Raw genomic sequence first — 15,044 nt, 5'->3', positions numbered from 1 at the left:
AATCATCTTGTAGTCTTATAGGCAAAGTTATGAACCTCTTCACAAAATTGCGTCTCAGATACTCCCAGGTTTAGTCATGAGTTGGATTATAGCAAAGGGAAGGTATAATGCAAAGCAGTAATAGAATATAATACAACTGGCTGACAGCAGGCCAAACCACCACACTCATTTTTCTAGCATATCTGTGTGGAAACTTCCACATTGGCTCTTTTATGATAATTTAGAGGGAATATTACCAATTTCCCACTTTCACATTTCTGAGTATGGGTCTCCCTGTCAAATCTGACTTCAGCCTTTCTTGACATGGGGAGTAGCTATCCTTTTTCATTTATAGTATTATTTTCCTTGAGGAAAATCTTGATCTCAACCTTCTGCAGTTTATTATTGCCTGGGCCTGTGGAGCTGGTCTCCAATTTATATTGACCTATGCATGGCAATATTTTAATTTTTTTAAAATACAATAATTCCTCAGGTTTTTAAGAAGAAATCAAAGAGGAGGTGCCAATCAAGAGATCTATCATGACTGGCAATCCATGTAAGCGACTTGCCTGGAGTGACTGTGAGTATTTCAGGACTATTTTTGCATAGATTCCATGTTTTCCTGGATAACTTCCAGTTTCGTTTGCAGCATTGTGGTGTGCATGCTGCTAGCTGTGTACAAGCCATTCTGAAACTGTGCCAGTCTCACCTGTGCTGCGTATGGGGTGCTGTGCTGGCCTTTCTGCATTTTCAGAGGAGGAAACTGGGAATGACTGTTCAAGTGACTAGAAACTGTGCCTGACTATATACAAAGCTCAAACGGCTGCAAACCTTCACCTGCCTCGCTCTAGAGGTAACATGTCACTGCTGCTTCTGAATTGAGTGGAGGAGGAGGGCTGGTAAAATGTCAACCTCTACAGGCAGCCAGCCCAGTGCCCTGCTTGTAGGACTGATGACTGTGAAAGAGCTGGTGCCAGTCTGCACCATGTAGAAGGCTACTGTCACTGAGAGGTGATTTCTGAAGATACAGTCTCATTTCCTTTATGTATTATTAACTGAGGAACAGTCTATCTAATCTATCTCTACCTTTGTAACCAGGTCAGTTGTTGTAACATTTGGTCTTAGCAGAGAGTTCTGATCGTATTCCATACTAGACTGAAGGTTATTTTTCAGTCATTAAAGATGGAAGTACCCTTCTTTGTATTTTGGACCAGTTTGATCCATGTGGTACATTTACAGCCAGCTTACAGTATATGGGCAATGGGGGACTGGGATACTCCAGATAATGTTGATGCTGGGGAAAATGGACAGAAATATTAACAGTCCACAGAAAATAAACTTAGATACAGCATGGGTATTTAATCAACTAGAGCCAGCTTAGCTCATGCAGAGTATTTTGGGAATGAACAGGAAATACCAAAGTCCTCCTAGAACCTCTGTGTGAGGAACAGAGGCATTACTGTTGTCATCACTTCCATTTCTGCCTCAATCACTCTAAGCTCTGGGCCGTCTCTGCTGCCAGTTTCAACTGGAGCTAGCCCAGCCAACTATACATCAGTGCTGAGATACGTTCGTTGTTCTGTAGAACCTAAAATGAAACCAGACCTTCATGTCCATGATTTCCTGTGCATGCACATGATCCATCACAGCCTGGAGCAGATACTGCCAGAACCATCATTTACACTTGAGGTAAATGAGTGAGGAGAGGGAGTTTCACCAGCCTTGCAATAAAGTCAGGATCTGGTGCTGCTATTGCTTATGGTAGGAGTTCAACATAGAATTGTTAAGAAATCCTTGTTTATTGCATAATGCTTCTAATGTGTATGTAGTGATGGTCTGACAATCTTTGAATGCCTATTATGAGTTCTGATTCCCAAGATTTAGGAGCTGGAAGAATTACCATTTGGCAAACTGGACTTAGCTTTCAGGGCTTGGATTTCAGCATACAAGAGACATTTTCTTTAATAAATTGAAGGTAAATGTATATGGATGAATAAAAAGACATAACAGCATGTAGATGTGTAGGACTGAGAGCAGCTTTCCAGATTAAGAACATTGTTCAGTATAACAAAAGAAAACAAGAGGTGAGCTATATGTGTACAGAGTAGCACAGAATACAGGCAAGGAAAGGAGGCAGTTCAAGTGAATTGTTTGGTTAAAGTATAAATGTTGTTTCTCCCTCATTTCTCTTTACAACAGATGCCTTTGATTCAAAGCACAGACAAGATTCTGAAGATTCTCATGAGGCCCACAAGAAGAAGTCAAAAGAGAAGGAAAGGAGACTGGCAGTCAGTCAGTGGGACATGGATGTACAACCCCTCATTTCATCTTCTAAATGGCTTCAACTTCATGGGCTCAAAAGAAACAAATTGACCCTATCCCAGATTTTGTCACAGATTGGATTCCAGCACAGGAAAGGTATAAGACAAATCAATAACAGAGTAATTAAAAAACCCCCAACTTTGAATAGTCTATAGGGTCACGCTCATTTTGCACCCCGGTATACACAGAGGAGATTTTCATGTCTCTTATCTTATGATAATGGCAGAAAGAGAAGCTGTATCCACAGTTGCTGACATTGCCAGTTCGGAGAACTGAGAAACTCCATCTCCTTTTGATCTGAGAAGGACTTAGGATCTGAGAAGGGCTTTCCTTACTCAGCTGTACTGTCGCTTTACCCTAGGCTCCAGTTCAAATCCTCTCCAATTTAGCTATAGATAACACACCATAAGATCTCTGTCCATTTTTAGATGGCAAATATAATGTATGCCGTGCCATAATCTGTGATCTACTAGTTGATCAGGGCTAGCCAGCCTGCTTGGGGATAGTATATTATTTCCAGGGATCCAGCTTTAAGGAAGCAGTTAAATTTTATTAGAATTCAGTCTGCTTTTTGTGCAAAGTCGGGCTATAGAAAAATGCTCCTTTGCAGTTATCTGACAGCTGGAGGGGAAAAGTTTACTAATAATTATTAATCACTGTCATAATAGTGCTTTGCAGAGCACAGTAAGATATTCTTTGCTTTGAAGAGCTTGCTGCCTGAGAAGTAGGAATTGTAATGTATTGCAATTGTTCTAGGTTGCATAATTTAAGATTTTGGCTGGCTTGTGTCCATGGGGCATTCAAAGATCAACAGTGCAGATCCTGAAATCCTGTATGCTGCAGATGAAGAAACTGTTAAGCAGGGTTAATGTTGTTACAGTGTAATTTTAGGAGCAGAACGTACTAGCTTAGCATGCTGTACGGAATAGCTGCTTTGTGACGTTAAATATTCCCACCCCTAATGTTTTCCTATCAGTGGAGATCCTGTCGAAGATTTCTAGCTACTGAAAGAGCAGAGTGCAACCTTTTCCTTAGTTGCACCCAATTCTGCACCGATTTAGTTGTGTAAGAGAACAGCATTATCTGTACCAGATTTTGTATTTTGTTTGATGGACAAATATTTGCAAGTCCTGTCGTGAGGTAAATGGATAGTACAGAAGTTTAATTGCCTAAACCTTTAATTTATTAAAGTCCCATGTAGCTTTTTGGCCTACAAATAATTAAATTTGGTATTTTTCCCCACTTTGGACTAAACTGGCAGGGAGCAGCAAGAGCAGGGCTGCTCCATGGGGGGTAAATGAGCCAGGAGCCAAAGGGGACTGCAGCCCAGGCAGTGCCCTCACTGACCAGGATGCAGTCCTGCAGCATCTAAGCACCGCAGGCAGAGCAGGGTGCTGCTAACAGTGTCCACAGACAGTCCAAGACAGGGTGAGGTGATGAACCATGTCTAGGGTCCAGCCAGGGAGTGCAGCCAGGAGCGGCAGGAGATGGAGCCAGAAACAAGACTGGAGACAAGGCCACAACATAGGCCTAAGAGCCACATCCAGGAGACAGAACTGGAGACGAGGCTATAATACAGGGCTGAGAGGTCTATCCAGGAGAGGGGTCCACTAGCAGAACTTGAGACAGGTACACCTACAACACAGCTAAAGCAAAGACTGGGTGCCCAGGCCTGAGCGCCCTGTGAGTGGAAACCCCAGGTGAGGCTGATCAGGGCAACCAAAGCCTGTTGGTGCCCTCAGAGCCCCAACATAGACATAGCCAGAAAAAACTGTAAAACAAAAACATAATTAGAATTTCTCTCAAGTTTCTTAACATCAAGAGTTCAACAGAGATGCGTGTGGCTCACACATGGATGGTATGCACATCAACCTGAAAAATACCTGTTTGAAGTAATCCTTACGATTAGCAACTTGATCTTTTGTAACCTTTATTGTAGATTATGTGACCACCTTGGGGAAACTTGTGGCTTCTCGGTATGCAGATGGTCTGTTTCCTCAATACAAGAGAGCACAAGATGGCAGCGTGTATAATGTAAGTGTGACTGACTTGTGGTAACTTCCCTGTGGACTTAGAAGTGATCACTGTAGCAGAATGATGTGACTAAAATGTCTCCCTATGGCATGAAATACTTAGATTCTTTGTGAGAACTTTATCTTTTGATCTTCTTTTTTTCTGTTTTGTCAAACTGTTAGTGATAACCATCAGTGGTAGAGAAGCTAGATATCTTTTTCTTTTTTCCCTTGCAAAGTCTTACGCTCTTGCCTTGGTGCAGCATTGCAGTAAATCTTTCCAGACAAGACTGCAGTTTCTAAGCAACATTTACCCTGCCTTGAAAGAGGGAACACTTAAAAAGAAGATGCTCAGCCAAGTTAAAAAAAATAAAATCGTAGTCAATAAAACAAATGGGGATGCTGAAATAAGAAGACATAATGCGCTGTCATTGCCGATGCAAAGTGCTGCTTTGCTTAGTGCCAGCGGGTCACAAAAGGCTCAGCCTACTCTATAGAGACAGCTAGCTGGATCTCTGCCCAGGCTCATGTTCTAAGGAATGTCTTAGCAACAGCTGCTGGCGGCCCCATTGTTAAGGGGATGGATTCTGATTGAAGAGATACGCATGTGAGCGAGGAGGGGAGAGAGTTAATTCATAAAGGATTTTACAAAAGCAAATGGCTTGTCATTTTTTCTGATAACTAGAGTCACTTCTGAGGCACAAGGCTTAAATATGGGAAAAGAACCATTTCAGGGAGCCTTTTCCCCTCATTTTTTCCCGTTAATTCCATATGAAATATCTACATAATGTCTTTTAATCTTAGGACATGTTGGGAGCAGTAGGAAAGACATTTCTGGTAGCATTAAGGTAGCAATGCCACTATACAAGATCTGGTGAGGTCTCATTTAGGATATTGTGTACTATATTGTGTACAGTTACCACAGGTTGAGAAGAAGCAATTCAAACCAGAACAGGTACTGGGAAGAGCTAGTAGGATGAACTGCAATGGAGTGCTGATCTTATAAGAGGGCTTGGTTGATGTTGATGTATGTAAGTCAGACTGAAGAAGACTGACGAAGGGTGGTATTATTGCCCTTGAATGCCTACAGAAAGACAAATTACAGGGATAGGGAAAAGCTGTAGTTTTCTATGCTAAAAGGCATGCTAGTCCGAGAATAAATTGGTATGAACTGCCATGAATAAATTTAAGCTGGACAGTCACAAGTTTTCCAGCCCTCAGAGAAATGGGAATCTGGACTGGCCCAACTACAAGTGAAGGGGTGGTGCAAGAAAACTGCTTTATTTTAAGATGGAGTTTGAGCGGTGTAGTGCAATAAGCTTCTTTGTATGAGTCTGGCTGTCATAGGAGGAAACTGGATTTTCTACGTGCTCCTTCCCAGGCCTACATTCCTTTGGCAGACAGCCTGAGACTCTATCTGGGAGGCACATTACAGGACCCTAGCTGATGTTAAAGAACAGAGAAAAATACAAATGAGAGGAAGAAGTGTGCAGACTGACACACAAAATATCTTCTCCCTGAGAAATATTCTTGTTTAAAAACATTTGTATCTCCAAGGTTTTGTACTTAGCCCCGGAAGGGTAGTTGGAGGTAGAAGGTAGCTGGTAAATTAGCTTACATGGGCCAGAGATATTGGGGGAATGTCTTTACTGGAACCTGCGGTGAATTTTTAAACCCACAAACCATTTTGCATGGTGAATGTGTATACATATATTCATAGGGAGGGTCTGCTGGTTTTAATACTGAATCTAGGTTTTTCTTACTTTACTGGTATGGTATGGGAAGTTTTAGTTGCTGATTGCAGTTGCCTGAACTAAATTTGCCTAAGCACCTACCCACAAATAGTTAAGCTGTAATGCTGGGCATTGTTAGTGAAATAATAGTACAAACAGGAAACATTTTACATTTTCCTTTCAAATGCTAAAGAGAAGGTGGAGATTGAAGTGCCCCAGAACCAAACCATAGGCTCCCTTGTATTGCTGTACAAAATTTTAAGAGCCAGTCAAAATTCTAGTCTAAGAAGGTACAAAGTTTCTATGTCCTTGTTTGTTCACCCATCTGCCCTGCAGCCCTTTCTACATCCTAGCCTGTGTTCAGCTCATTCTAATTGCTCCAGTCTCGAGACAGACAAGTCAGACAACCCACTGGCACTGTCCCATGCTTGTATAAAAAGATTATGAAAAGCAATCAGGACAAAATGCAGTGTCTTTTCTATTATAGCTTAGATGCATTTGTCAAGTATTTGCTCTTGAAATAGTGGAAGAAAAACGGGTTGTTTTCACTGCTACCTTGGCTGGCATATTTGGCACTTGCAAACCAGCTATTGCAGCTGTGCTAAGCTTGGGGCTGCATTTGTATTATTTGTTTTGAAGTTCAATTTCTTTCTCTCCCTTATTTAAATAAAGCTGACAGCCAAAAAAGAACTGATTCTTCATTTTGTGGATTGCCTAATGGGAGCTATTGAGCTATATAAGCAGCGAATGGAATGGTTAACCAGTGAGAGCCGGCAGATATTTGGAGTGATTCAAGAACAGTGCATTGTCATTGTTTTGGATTTTGGCACTGCAGCTCCAGCTGACTTTGATCTATGTCGGGATGCACTTTCTATGGTACTTGTGGAACAGGTGACCCAAATTGCCAAATTCAACCTTATTCGGTAAGCAGAAAGAATCATAGGATCATAGAATCATAGAATGGTTTGGGTTGGAAGGGACCTCTAAAGGTCATCTAGTCCAACCCCTCTGCAATGAGCAGGGACATCTTCAACTAGATCAAGTTGCTCAAAGCCTCATCCAGCCTGAGCTTGAATGTTTCCAGGGATGGGGCATCCACCACCTCTCTGGGCAACCTCTGCCAGTGTTTCACCACCCTCATTGTGAAAAATTTCTTCCTTATATCTAGTCTGAACCTACCTCCTTTAGTTTAAAACCATTCCCCCTTGTCCTGTTGCTACAGGCACTACTAAAAAGTCTGTCCCCATCTTTCTTATAAGCCCCCTTTAAGTATTGAAAGGCTGCAATAAGGTCTCCCCGGAGCCTTCTCTTCTCCAGGCTAAACAAAGAAGTCCATGTCTGCCCATTGCTGGAGAATAAAAAGGAGTCTCATATCATATAGTCATGTGTTTGGATTATATGCTTTCTGTAGTGGAAATTGTACTGATTCATGTCATGGTAATATCTATAGATCTTCCACCAAGTTTCACCCACAATCATGCTGAGCTTGCTACTTCCATTTAACAGACGACCATCGTTACCCTGAAGAACAGATAAAGACTAGCAGAACCCAAATACTGATATATGTCTTCTACAAATGTAGCACAGAAAACCAGAAAGATATGGGAGACTTTACAGTAGCAGTAATGGTCTTCAGGCATCTAAGTATTAGAGAGTGAAACAGTGAGGTCCTGTCTGACTGCCTAGGCATTCTTGTGTCTTTAGGCATTACAGGTTTCTGCCTTACAGCTACATGTACATTCCCCCAAGTGCCATAGGCACAGGCATAGTAATTTGTATTTCTATAGATTTCCATGGTCACAGAAATCGGTAGCAGAACTAGGAAACAATACTAAATTTCCATAACAAAAGACAAGTGCTTGTTCCCTAACATGAGTAAATGAATTTGGGTTTAGTTACAAATAGAAGAGCAGAAACAGTTATTCAAATTTATGTCTGTCTGCACAAGTTCTTATATATGCATAAAGGTTTGAACGCCTAAGCTTGGATTTGGATAGATGAATGGAATTTTGTGACTATGAAAAAAAATTATGCACAAATTAGGTCATATAATTTTACAATTGGTTCCACAATGATAACTTGCAACTACACTGTGATTCTTAAAGTTGTTTTACCCAAGCTTTGTCCTACAGATTTGATTCTGGTGCCCTATCGGAATTCTCTAGCTTGTGATACAACTGAGATTTGAAAAGTAGAAGATAACTTCCATAGCTTTTGAGAAGCACATAAAACATTTGCTTTAAAAATGATCTGCAAAGCCGAGTCAAAATTGAGGCACGGTAATTGTGTTCATCGATTTGTTTGTGCAGGAGGGAGACAAGGGACAATATAGCATATAAATTATTACTTTAAAAGAATCTTGGAAAACATGCTTGTCTTTTAGATTGGCAGGAAACTCTTCAAAATAGTGCTTGATGGAATGTCACAGATACTGGAACCACTTATTTTTTAATTTGCTTTCTCTCTTTTTATGTACAAATGCACAGGCATACATGCTCATATACTTTGTACTTCTGTACTGCCATTAAGACTAAGGCCATTGATCAATTAAAATATCAAAAAACTTAGCATCACAAATTTTATTTTGGTGGGTATATAAAGATCAGCCCTACTACCAAAAAAGTGTTTCAGTTAAAATCATCTGACACAAGTTGTGGAAAGAGACCTGTGGAAGCCAGATTTTTTTTTCATACACATATTTTAAAAACCTGATTGTGTTTTTATGTTAAGGGGAGATATGAATTAGGAACTGTTTTTAAAGTACTTTAGCTCTCTTGACCCTACTTTGGAAATATTTGTCTCAAAAAAAATTCTTATAAAAATCACAGTATTTTTCTAAGGGTTTTATTTTTCCCCTACTTCTTTTATTGCAAGTCTAGAGTTAGTATCTGTGGTTTATTGTAATTATTACTTAAGAATATAAAAGAACAGTAACAATAGCGGAGCTCCACTCTTTTGCTCTGCCAGCATTATTCTCATTACTTCTGATTTATAGTTAATGTCATTTTCAGGGCTGCTCAGGATCTTACGAAGTGGCAACAGAAATCTACTCCTGTGTCTGAGCATACTGTAAAGTCTGCTGTTACATGGCTCTGGAAGCTGGACCATATGACAGCTGCCAGCCATACCAGGTCTGCTGATGCCCTGCTGGAAGCCATGAGTGATGATGCGGTAAGCTCATGCATCTTTTCAGAAGCCTCAAGTAAATCCAAGAATATTCAGTGCCAGACTAGCTACTGTGATTTGCCCTGATGAATATTGCAAAGATAAATATTAATGATGGCATTTGGAAAGTTTTTTTTCCCCCAAGTGTAACTGCATACTATGTTTAGTGATGGCCTGTTTATGTAAATGTACTGTATTTTGAATGCAGAAACTTGTTTATTTTCTTTTCTAGAGTCCACAGAATAAATAACATATTCAGTCATTACGGGAAAGAGAAAACATCTTCCCTTTCACTTTCTTTGCCACATCTGTTTTTCAGGGCTTCAAGTTTATGAAAAAATTGCTAGTATCAACATTATTGAAGACAGGGGAACCATTTTTATTTTATTATGTATCCAAAGTGCTCATGAAAAATTATATTTAAAATCTAAAATAGTAAGTACAGAGATTTATTTAAGCATTAACTCATGGTAGGGGTATGCAAATCCTTTTTCATCAGCCAGGTTATAGCTAGAGTTTCTTCCAGGACAAAAAGACAAGGCATGCACAGGTATTGCTGCAATTAAATTCTGTCTGTTTCTAAAAGTACCATATTACTTTATTCATTATAGCAGAGTTACAAGACATAAAACATATATGCCATAATTTGAGCTCATCACTTAAAACTTGTGTTGTTAAAGAGATATTTTATGAAATTTGCTTACAATGTACATTGTTTCAGTTCCCTAGCACCTGAATTTAATGGAAAATTGGGCCTACTGTGTGTGGACTAGAATCATTGGTTTTCACTGCCATTAAGATCCATTCCTGTGCACAGATCCAATCCTAACTCCTTTGTAAATCTTATTCTGAGACATTGTTTGCAGGAGAAGGTAAATTTGGCTTGAGTTTCCTTCTGGTTCCCTGTGCTGGTGGATTCTCATCCAGATGAACCCTGATGTTTGGAAACTGGTATTAAAAAGGAACTGGGTGAGGAACAAATTGTGCAACAGTGAGATTTTTTATGACTGCTTTTTTAAATGCCTCTTTCATAAATTTTATTAACTTTTTCAATTTGCAGTGTATTACTGATTTCCTGGTGGGAAACGAAAAAGATCCTATTTAGATTTCAGTATTGTCTGGATGAAAAAAAGGCTTGTTGGACCTGGTGGGTCTATGTATGAATAAACAGAAATTAAAATCTGTCCAACAGTGAGACATCTATTATTTTTTTCTGGACATCGGTGGGCTAATGGGTAATCTGGGGGAGTCAATTGTGGCAGGTGCTCAACATAAAACAAACTTCAATTACTCCTAAATACAGTCATTATCGTTCATAACAGACAGTTCACTTGAGTGCAAGCTTCACTGTACTGCAGGCTGGGGGAAACCCCATTCAGTCCTAGGCAAAAGCTGCATACTCACTGAACAGTCATAAATGACTCATTCCTCACAACTGGCTTCATCAACAGAAGTTGCTCCAAAACAATAGCTCTTTTTTCCCTAGGCTTGGCTCTTCCTGTCATTCCTTCAGCTGAGCTTAACTTCCCATGTGTGGTGACTCCCTAGATTTCCTTTCCTCATGACCTGTCAGTCCCAATCTCAAGAGCACTCTGCTGTAAGGTTGCAATCCTTGAGCTCTACCTGCCACAGATACATCTGCAGTGTTTAATTTGCGGTTCTGTACAGGTGCCACTCCACAAAGCGTGTGTCACCCATCCAAAACACACCTCCCCACCAAGGTGAAGACTGTGAGGAACCGTTCATGTTGTTCTCCTTCCTGTTCTTGTATGAAGTTTGTTTGCTTGTTTAGGTGGCTGCATAAATTATAATTTTCAAAATATGAAGGACTAAATAGAAAGGTTTTAACTTTTTCCCACTAATCTGTCAAGAACATTTCCTTTGTGATATGGTATTGCTGGGTTTGTAGTTAAGTAGAGTGAATTGTCTGTGGTTAGCAATTTTGTTTATCTTCTTGTGAGGAGTTGGTTCTGTATCAGCTATGCTCAAGAAATGTCAGCATTTTAAAAGTTGCAGAGGCAGGCAGTAAGTCCTTTGGAGCAAGTATGAAGATCGATAATCTTTATTGAATATCAAGTTTATGAATTATTGGCAGTCTTAGGAAGAAGGAGAAGATGTGAATCTGAAGGAACAGAGGGAAAAGTGGTTGTGCAATATGCATGCATTCCCCCAGGTCAGGAGCCTCTTCAGCAAAAGGAATAGGAACAAGGTGTTGTCCAAGGCCTGGGTCTCAGCTGGGAGAGCTGTGTGCATGCTTGGATAGCTTTTTAGCTGGATGAAACAGAAAGGGAATCTTGTAAAACTGAACTAAAGCACAGATAGGTGCAAGAGTTCTTTCATTTTGTTTCTATGCCCCTTTTTCTAAAGCTAATAAGTATTTTGTTAATCTTGCACTTCAATGAAACACATTCATTCTTCTCTTTAACCTTAGTATTTGTCTAACATTAACAGTGATGCCAGGACACCTGCCGGACTACAGACCTGCTTGCTCCCAAGCAAGTGTGGTCTGTAACTGTGGGCCCTGCCTCCCACAGGGAGTGTCTTGCCCCCTCTACAAGATCCAAGGGAAGCCCGAGGTGGCAAGGTGCTACTCTGTTAATTTGCCTGGTTAGCCTGAGATTGGGTTGCTGCTTGGGAGAGATGTCTTCCAGTGCTGAGGATTAGCCCAAGTATTTGTGGCAAAAGGTAGAGGAGGAAGAGAGCTTGAAATCCAGAAGTCTGTGTCAGTTTGTATCAACATGCTTATGATGTGGGACAGTGCAGGGATCCTACAGCCTGGAAGCTTCGAATACAAACTGGACAAAAGATGTTCATGTGCCAGTGTGTTGGCTCAGGGAGCTGAAATACAAATCAGTATCAAAGGCAGTAGTGAAAATGCATGAACACACTTACAGGTGATACTGAATTTGCTTTACTACTGCATGAAATTATGTGGGTGCAGAAACATTTCCTCAGTGCCGTCCCAGACTCAAATAGTTGTCTTCTCTTTTGTGGTGCATGTCCCGGGATTCCTAGTCATACCTGAGTGTAGTTTTTCAGTTAAACAACTACTTATCAGATATTTATCACTTGGTATGTACCATGCCATAGGACTGATATGCTCTACTTATTGTCTTGAACATCATTATGGGACAGCTGTTGTTACATTTGTTTTTAATGATGGTGAAAATTCAAGCAGCATACTTACCATGAGGATTGTTAGCATGGATAAGTGCAGGTAACATCAAATCCCTTGTAATACTCAAGCAATAACTAAAGGACATTTCTTCAGCTTCTCTCTCTTCTTGCAATAACGTTTTCAGAATATAAGTGTGCGTGGTCATAATAATAAACCTGCCAAGCTCCCTCTGCCTTGGGAAGTATAAAAAATACGAATTATCTGTAAATACCAGCAGTAGCATTCAAAGAATGATGCATCTTTCCTACCCTCAAAATACATGCTGCCAGTAAAAGTATGTCTGGTATAAAAGTTCCCACTGTTTTTCAGCCCTGGCAAGGCACTAGCATAGCATCTCTCTTCATAAAAGTGGAATGTGGCACAGAGCCTTGTCCTGACTAATAATACAGTTGTCCTTCCTTACACCTCTCTTTGTTTTCAGTTAACTTCTGTGGAAAGGGTCTTGCATTGGACAGAATCAGACCCAGGAGCTGTGGGCCAGGTTCTCTTCTCACTTCAGGAAATTTTGTGTGGGCTTCATTTGAATTACTAGTGTAAATGAGAGGGAGAACCAAAGATCTGAAAATCGTATAGCCCAAGTAGTGCATTGGTTCTACCAAATTTTCCTACCAGTACTCAGCACAGGACAGTGCTTGAATAAGTACCAGGCATCTATGTAAAACAATGTCTTCCAATTCCGAATTTTTTTTCTGTTTAATGACAGGTTGAAGCTGTTTATTACTTTGCTGTGGGTGATGTTCCAGTGGACACAAAGCAGCTACTCCTTGAGAAGGTTTCTGATGGCCCCTGTCCAGTCAACACTGTGTCTTTCAATGCTAGAGAAGATGAAACTATTCTTTTTCTGAAGGAGTTGAGCTGCTTGGCCTCTGGCAGGTATGACAAAGAAGAAGCACAGTAATGATTTCAGTCCTTGTAAAGTGCTTTGCTGCTAGGAATGGTATCTGAAGATATCTGAATATAATCCCTGTTTTACTCATGAGGAAAATGAGACACAGCAGTTCAGTAAGCAATCTGGGGAAACTGCGGAAATCGTCTAAGAGATATGACTAAAATGCAGGGCCTACTCAAACAGACCAGCTTCTCTCCACATATGTGCTCACTGGCTTGCAGAAAGGCCATTCGTTTTTTATATCCTAAATAGTTTGTCATCTGCTCCTCTTTTGAAGTCTGAAAAATTGTTCAAGGGAAGGGGTCACAACATAAACTGAAACAGGTTTTTCTTGTATTGCTTTGTACTCTGGTAATATCCACAGGCACCGGCAAAGAATCTAGAGTTTTGTTGGATCAAGTGCCATACGGACATGTACTGAAAAGGTAATGCCTGTCCTAAATGGGCAGTTCCTGGAACAACAGAAAACTGATGTGGTGTTATCCATCAGGCCCGGTTGTGTGGAAACGCAGTTCTATACCATGCTCTCTAGCATCTGTTTGGTATGGTTGGTGGAAACTGATATATTCCACATGGCTTGTTGGCTACTTTGTCCTGGGAATCAGCCATGTGGTGAGAATTAGCCTTCAGTAGAAAGGGATAATAAAACTTTAATCTTGATTCTGATATCAAAATGAGGAAAACAAATGAACAAACACAAAACCCCACAGTACCAAACTCATGCTGAACAGCAGGGGGGCAGTAGGAGTCAGTAGGTGTTTGCCTGCTTAACAGAAGTCCCCGTACAGTTACAGAGCTGTGAAATGGCTGCTAGCTCCTTCTGTTTCACTGTTGTTTGTGCAAGAGTGGGAAGACCTCCAACAGTAGAAATCTCCCAAATGCCAGCAGAGCAATTGGTAAGATGGCAGCTGCTTAGCTCTTTCATAGCCATCTGTGTTTAGAAGTAGCTTTTAAGAGATGGAGTGTCTGCCAAAAAACAAGACTGTGGGAAAGTGTTGTGTTTGCTCTGGTCTGATGTGTGTCTAAAATGACTGTGGTCATTTAGAACCGTGGTACCTCCACGATACCAGGTACACTGCCAGTCACCATCCTTCATTTTCTTTGGCAGTGTTTCTACCTCTATAAAAGGAAAGTGAACGGTTCTTGTATCGTAGAAAAAGAGGCAAGAAGGGGTATGGCAAGGAGCTGAGAGGAATCGTTTTGTTTGATATGATTCCCACTATCTTCTTTCTACATGAGTCTAGCTTTAGTGCAGAGACTTATTGGGCCAATTAATATCTTGCTGGTGGGTATTTGCCCAATAGCTGTCTATAAGTTTAAGTCAGCTTTCCCATAGGAATGGCCAAGTTTACGGGCTTTTCATGGCTTGAGCCTGTTTCTAGTGTAGTTCTGTTTTAGAAATGCATCTTTTTCGTGCTCTGAGAGCTTTTCTGTTTTGACAATGAGGGTAAATGAAGTCTGCTTGACTTCCTGATTTGTATGTCGATAATGAAATAAATGTTCCTGTTGGGCTTTCAACTGGGAGGATAATCTGATAAAAAGGTGTTAGTGTCATCTCAGGCATCTCAAATGACATGCTTGCTCAGCATGTTAAAAGCATTAATTAAAAATAGATTTCCAGGAGATTGAAAAGGAAGGTGCCTCAGAGTAAATGACACCAAAATGAAAGGATGTTCTTCATGAGAAGACTTCCGAATGTACATAAACGTGTATAAAAGGTTTGATAATATTCGTAGTGTTGTTGTAGTTGAAGGTTTATGTATCTT

General features: G+C 40.5%; 1 protein-coding gene across 1 annotated transcript in view; it reads left to right on the top strand.

The window, feature by feature from the left end:
- Positions 1-519: 519 nt before the first annotated feature.
- The window catches only part of VWA3B (von Willebrand factor A domain containing 3B), a 75,523-nt gene continuing 60,998 nt past the window's right edge, over positions 520-15,044 (top strand). The window contains exons 1-6 of the mRNA XM_009281837.1: positions 520-559; positions 2,179-2,397; positions 4,241-4,335; positions 6,719-6,969; positions 9,058-9,217; positions 13,093-13,262. Coding sequence (XP_009280112.1) covers positions 520-559; positions 2,179-2,397; positions 4,241-4,335; positions 6,719-6,969; positions 9,058-9,217; positions 13,093-13,262 — 935 coding nt within the window. The remainder of the gene's footprint in view (positions 560-2,178; positions 2,398-4,240; positions 4,336-6,718; positions 6,970-9,057; positions 9,218-13,092; positions 13,263-15,044) is intronic.

Source organism: Aptenodytes forsteri, unplaced genomic scaffold, assembly GCF_000699145.1.
Source record: "Aptenodytes forsteri isolate BGI_AS27 unplaced genomic scaffold, ASM69914v1 Scaffold348, whole genome shotgun sequence".
NCBI lineage: Eukaryota > Metazoa > Chordata > Aves > Sphenisciformes > Spheniscidae > Aptenodytes > Aptenodytes forsteri.
Note: the sequence above shows the minus strand (reverse complement) of the source record. Positions and strands in the feature narration are given on the sequence as shown.